Source organism: Gekko japonicus, unplaced genomic scaffold (assembly GCF_001447785.1).
Source record: "Gekko japonicus isolate JY-2015 unplaced genomic scaffold, Gekko_japonicus_V1.1 scaffold65, whole genome shotgun sequence".
NCBI lineage: Eukaryota > Metazoa > Chordata > Lepidosauria > Squamata > Gekkonidae > Gekko > Gekko japonicus.
Window position 1 is genome coordinate 15,904 of NW_015165832.1, and position 6,195 is coordinate 22,098.

The window sequence follows — 6,195 nt, forward strand, 5'->3', positions numbered from 1 at the left end:
GGGATGAACCACGGCCTCCTTGAGTGTCCCAGGGAACAAGCCCTCCAAGAGAAACCTGTTAATGATCTCCCCTAGGGCACCTTGAAACCCATCACAACCCGCTTTAATGAGCCACGATGGGCACAGGTCAAGGAGGCACGTTAAGAGCAGTTTGTCAACTTCTTCTAGGCTGAGTGAACTAAAATAATCCAAAACCTGACCAGAAGATGTGCATGGGGTCTCGAGTTTGCTGACTGTTTCAAGTGTGGTGGGGAGGTTACGGCGGAACGACAAGACTATCTGTGAAGTAGCTCGCAAAAGCCTCACAGCCAATATCTAATTCCCTAACATTTGACCTACCTTGTGGCAGAGTTGTCATCAATTGCAGACGCAATCACAGTGCATTTCATTGATAAAATGGAGATTCCCCCCCAAAAAAAGCATGGCTGATAAGTAGTTATACCAAATATTGTGTAATTCCTGCAATAACTGCAGCAATCTAAACCCTTTCTTTTGTTTTACGAGTAAAAGGCAATTGTAACAAGCACTAAAATATCATATAATAAGCAATACTTGCTGTGCAAGTTGCTAGCTGATATATTGTGATATCACACAGTGTTCATGAGTGTTCATCCTATTGAAGAGAAAATAATCAGTCGAAACATGTTGACAATTGATCCACATGGTTATCAGGTGGCTTGGGGAAGACCTGACAGTTGGGCCTGGGAGATAGAATGTTGTGCTGCAGAGTGGCAGAGATACTACAAGGTGGTGTGTGTGAATAGGAAAGGCTGTGCAGTTTACAGTAACAAGTAAAGGGTGATAAAAGCTGGATTTCATATTTTCTTTCAAAAATCTTTTGGAAATTTTAAAATCAGAGAGGACTGCAATTTGCAGGTACAAAGCAAATTCTAGAAACCAAGAGAAAGTGTTTTCGCGTAACTGAATCTGGATCTGTTTCTGAATTTTATTGTGAAGATGTATGTCTTATAATAAAGAGGGGATGGTGTTTAAATGAAATCAACACACACAGAGGTGGAAGCTCTATTTTTAAGTATTTTTCCTTGTATTTCTTTTCTCTTCACCTTACATATATACAGTTCTAGAAGTACAGCAGCTGTCCTGCCTGGGTTGCTGTTTTGCTTGTTGTAGCATTCCCCAATATTAAGATCTTTGGGGAGAAATAAATAGGGAGTATTATAATGGGCATTAATTATTTGGATCTTATTTTCTTAACCTTTTAAATCAGCCTAACAAAAAGTTAATATGCTACTGAGATCAGTAAGTACTGCTGTTCTCTTGTTCATGTACATGCTTGTTAGTTTTCTACTAATGTCCTGGGCCAGTATTGATGAAACACATGGAGCATTGGCTTGTGTTCTTCTTTTCTGGATATTTTGACGTTCCTCTTGCCAGAAATGTTTTTGTTTTAAAAGAAAAGACCTACAAAGAAAGCATGGAAGAACATGTATTAATAGGCTCATTTGTTAGTGATGCTTAAGAACAAAATATGGTGCCATGAATTGGCAGTAATGAGCTAGTGAAAGGCTGGAGGATCTATACATTTTCCCCAGTGCTATAGACTGCTGTGTTGATTTGAAGAAGAGAATCTATACATTTTCCCCAGTATACAGACTGCTGTGTTGATCTGAAGAAGAGAATTGTACATTTCATTTACACTGCAAGTACAGTGTAATTTCTGATTTCACAAGGCTATTCAGGAAACACAAGTTATACTTCAAGAACATATAAAAAGAAGATCCTTATGTTTAATGGAGAGGGATGTTGCTCCAATGTAGTGAGCTTGCTTTGCATTCGGAATATCACAGCTTCCATCTGCCATCTCAAGGGAGAGGGTTTGAGGAAACAAGCGATGGGAGCTAAATGCTCAGTGGCAACTTGCAGGTCATATTTTCCTTTTCAAAAATTCAGAGAAGTTTCTTCCTTTAACTTGTTCTCTTAGGAGCAGGGGCAGTGATCCATACTCACTCCAAAGCTGCTGTCATGGCCACTCTTCTCTGTACAGGAAGTGAGTTCAGGATTACTCATCAGGAGATGATTAAAGGAATCAAGAAATGCACCACTGGAGGATATTTCAGGTAATTTTCTACAGATAAGGTCTGCTGGTTCATAATGCATTTTCCTACATACATACCACTCATTTCAGAATTATGTCTCAATTCATACCTAAGTAATCTAAAATTATTATTTTTTTATCTTTGTACATTTATCAAATTTGGTACAACATAAATGGTTTTTCTTTTTACTAAAGAAAAAGTGCACCAGTGTTTTCCTGTTGGCTGAAAAGAAAATGAAAGAACATACTTGGTCATTTCTCAGAAAATATAAGACACAAACCACATCTACTGAGTTTTATAAATGTTGGTTAACAAGTGCCGTTACAAGCATGCAGCAGTTTCTAATAACCTCACACATTTGATGCCTGTACACTTTAATTGGCATGTTAGCAATAAACAGGAAGTGTGGGGGGAATCCTGCAAAAGAATATGTGATATGCCTGCAGAAGCATCACAAATACAGTGTTGCTCTAATTATGTATGTACTACAGGCATGTGTTCTAGGTTATATGAAAGTATTCTAGCATTATTGAAATTCCTATGGCTTAAAGCCAGGCCTTTTTTTCCGGGGGAACGCACTGGAACAGAGTTCCAGAATCTCTTCAACAAAATTCTTTAAAAATTTTTTTTAAGTTCATGAGTTTTCAGTATACAGATTGAAAAATTCATTTCCCTCGAGAGAGTTCCAGCACCTCTCTCTCTCTCTCTCTCTCTCTCTCTTTTTAAAAAAGCCCTGCTTAAAGCCATGTATCTTTATATATAACAATTATATATCTCCTAATTATATCCTATTTTAAAACATGAAGCTCAAACATCTGTTTGATTTTTAAAAAATTTGTTTTGTTTAAAGTCATGTCATGTTTTATTTATAATTTCAGGCATGTTTCCAGTATCTGTATAGGCATTATTCTGCAAATTTTAATTAACATGGTTTTTAAAAATTCCAGGTAATCTTAATCCCACTTTGGTATTCATTATGCAGATTCCACTGACGAACATGGTTCATCTTGTTCACAGAACCAAAATTCGTAAATTGCTATAGGTATTCTGCTAGCAAACAATTATGATTAGGAGCCTAACATCAGTTTAGTGGAAGTCAGATCATATTTTTGTTAACTTCCATTCAAAATACAAGAATTCAGGAACATCAGAGGTCATTTCGGGGGGGAACGTGGGGGAACACAGTTCCCCCGGGTGAGGTGCAGGGGGGCGGGGCACATGACGAAGCCCCGCCCCCTGCTTGCGGCCTCCCCGCTTCCAGCCCTCATTCAGCCAGGAGGAGGCAGGAGAGGAGGGAGGGTAAGTTGCTTCCTCCCCGCCTCTCCCCACCCCTGCCTGCCTGGGGCCAAGGAGGGCCTTGGCGGGGCTTCCTCGCACTCCTGCTGGCCTTGCAGGTCCACCGCCGGGCCCCTGATGTCAGGGGGTGTGGCATATGCTAATGAATTATGCTAATGAGTTCCCCTAGCTCTTTTTCTACGAAATGACCCCTGAGGAACATCCAAGGAAATTGTTGCACAATGTATAATTTGGAATTCACTGTCACAGTGCGTGATGATGATGTCCACTGGTATAAATACAGAGTTTAGAAATTTATTAAATTCATGTTTTACAGATCTGTTGGAGCTACTTGCAGTCATAGCAAGAATACAACCTTTCCATTCTCACCTCATACTTATGACTACTATGTGCAAGTGAACAATAACAAGGGATTAGTATTGCTCAGTTTGTGCTTTCCTGTAGCATTGGCTGGCCACTGTTTACAAACAGAGAGTGTAATCCAGTGCTCACTTTCTGCCAACAAATGGGCACTTCTGCCAGCAAAGGGGGGCGTGATTTTCACCAGTTCCCCCAAGCACTGTTCCTAGGTGTTCCTGAAGCCCCAGTCAGTGTTTGAAGGGCACAGTGGACTGCTTTGGGAGGGGGGCAAGAAAGTTCTGTTTTGCGAGCGGAGCTCTGTTTGCAATACTTTGTCTTTGACCCAGAATGCTAAACAAGTTCTTTTGCTTCTGTTGCTTTCTAAAGGCGTGTGTGTGTGTGTGTGTGTGTGTATAAAAACCAATATAATTGGCATGATCCATCCAAAGTTAAGCATTTTAAACTTCCATTCAATTCAATTAGACTTAAGTGCTTAGATTTTGCTGAATTGAGCCCATTAGTATTATGCTCCCAAACAGTCCTACCCAATGCTCTAGACAACCTTACCCAGCATTGATGCAGTGATGAATATGTGGAAGCAGGTTGGATAAAGATGATGTCAGACAGAGGCTTATTTCCAAAATGATGTAATGTAAACCTGCTTGATATTTTGTTATCTCTTTGATTTCAACTTAAAAAGAATTACATTATCATCTCTGTGCTTTATGTAGAGATCATTTTAGAGCTGTGGCATCTGAGAATTACGTAACATAATTCTTCTCTTTTAATGTTTGCTAGAAGGAAGCAATGTGATAATAACCTAAAAGAGAACATGTCTTCCACTGGGAATGTAACAGCAACAACCACACCATTTTTTTCAGATATGATGACACCTTAGTCGTTCCCGTTGTTGAGAACACACCTGAAGAAAAGGACTTGAAGCAGAGAATGGCACAAGCCATGAATGATTATCCAGATTCCTGTGCTGTATTGGTCAGGCGTCATGGAGTTTATGTTTGGGGAGAAACTTGGGAAAAAGCCAAGACAATGTGAGTACACCTAGAAAGAAAGCTCTTGTAATGGTATCTGCTACAAGTACTGATCCATGTTACAGTCAGGTATAACTAAAGATAACATGGAGATTTTAGGACCACCACAGATGACAGCCTCCCACCTCTGTCCCTCTCTTTCCTTCTAATCAGGTATGAATGGCCCTCATACACAACAGATGGCCTGTCTGCCCAGACATATTGTTCTGTCTTCATAATCCTTTTACAAATATTCCTGGTGCCATAACCCCTCATTTCATGGTAGCCTTAGAGATTTGAGAACAAACTTAAAGCAATTATATCCTGTTTGCCAAATATGTATAATTTCAAATTTAAATTCAAATTTATTATGGTCAGGACCAGTAAGATTAAAATACAACTAATCCATAAAATTTTAAAAATATGTATAATAAATGTACCAGCCCCACACTGGCTGGGAATAATGTTTTTAATGGAGGGAAAGGAGTTACCAGATTACTGTTGCACAAATGGGGGGGAGGGCACGGACATATTGTCATTCTGCCACGATCAAGGGTTGCTTAAATGAGGTGATTTTTTAAAAACCGTCATCTAGATGCCAAACTCTGATTTTGTTTGTTCTGTTTTACATTTAAGGTGTGAGTGTTATGACTACCTATTTGATATCGCGGTACAAATGAAGCAACATGGCCTTGATCCTGCTACGGTTCCTAAAGAAGAAAATGGGATTATTTAGTACTTTGACACTTTGTTCCAAGACACCCCTAATGTGTCAATGCAATTTATCAAGGGGCTTTTTAGGCTTCAGTATCTAAATAACTCTCAGTATTTTATAAGACATATTCTTCACTGTTTCAGAGGCACTTTGTTTCTAATTATGTGTCATTTTACCCTGTTTATTAAGCCTTGACAAGCCTTCAAGCCTGAACTCCCACCTCCATATTGAGGTTCATGGGTTCTGCCATATTCCACAGAACAACTGACAGTAATTTTGCCTTGAGGTCTTCCTTGTGATTCATATTCTAGAATGTTTTAGGCAGCATAGCTTTATCAAAATGTGAAGGTCTTGTTCTGTTGTCATTTAAAAAAAATAAAACCTGTATTGCTTTATGAACAGGTAATCTGGTACTTGCTAAGAAAGTGTTCTAATTAGGGTTGCCAAACCCCCCCCGGTTTGCCAGGGGTCCCCCGTTTTGGGGGGGTTCTACCTGCCGCCGGCCAGATGGCCGGCTGGGGAAGCCCCACCCCCAACACCCACAGCCACCCATATCTCTCCCTTTAAGCGTGTGCAACCTGTGTTTCATCCCAAGTGCGAACTCCGCAAGCTTGCAGGGAAAAGCCAGCTTTGTTCTTAAAAGGGAAACGCAGCTGCTCTTAAAGGGGAAACGCCGGCTGCCGGCTACTTTAAGTGCAGGGAACCTGCGTTTCTGGAGATCTGGCGCACGGGCGGGGGGGGGGGGGAGACGGCCCCAACC

General features: G+C 40.4%; 1 protein-coding gene across 1 annotated transcript in view; it reads left to right on the forward strand.

The window, feature by feature from the left end:
* Positions 1–5,918, forward strand: part of APIP (APAF1 interacting protein) — a 9,100-nt gene extending 3,182 nt beyond the window's left edge. Inside the window, exons 4-6 of the mRNA XM_015410866.1 lie at positions 1,943–2,078; positions 4,574–4,741; positions 5,357–5,918. Of these exons, the coding sequence (XP_015266352.1) occupies positions 1,943–2,078; positions 4,574–4,741; positions 5,357–5,456 (404 nt within the window). The 3' untranslated portion in view covers positions 5,457–5,918. The remainder of the gene's footprint in view (positions 1–1,942; positions 2,079–4,573; positions 4,742–5,356) is intronic.
* Positions 5,919–6,195: the final 277 nt, after the last annotated feature.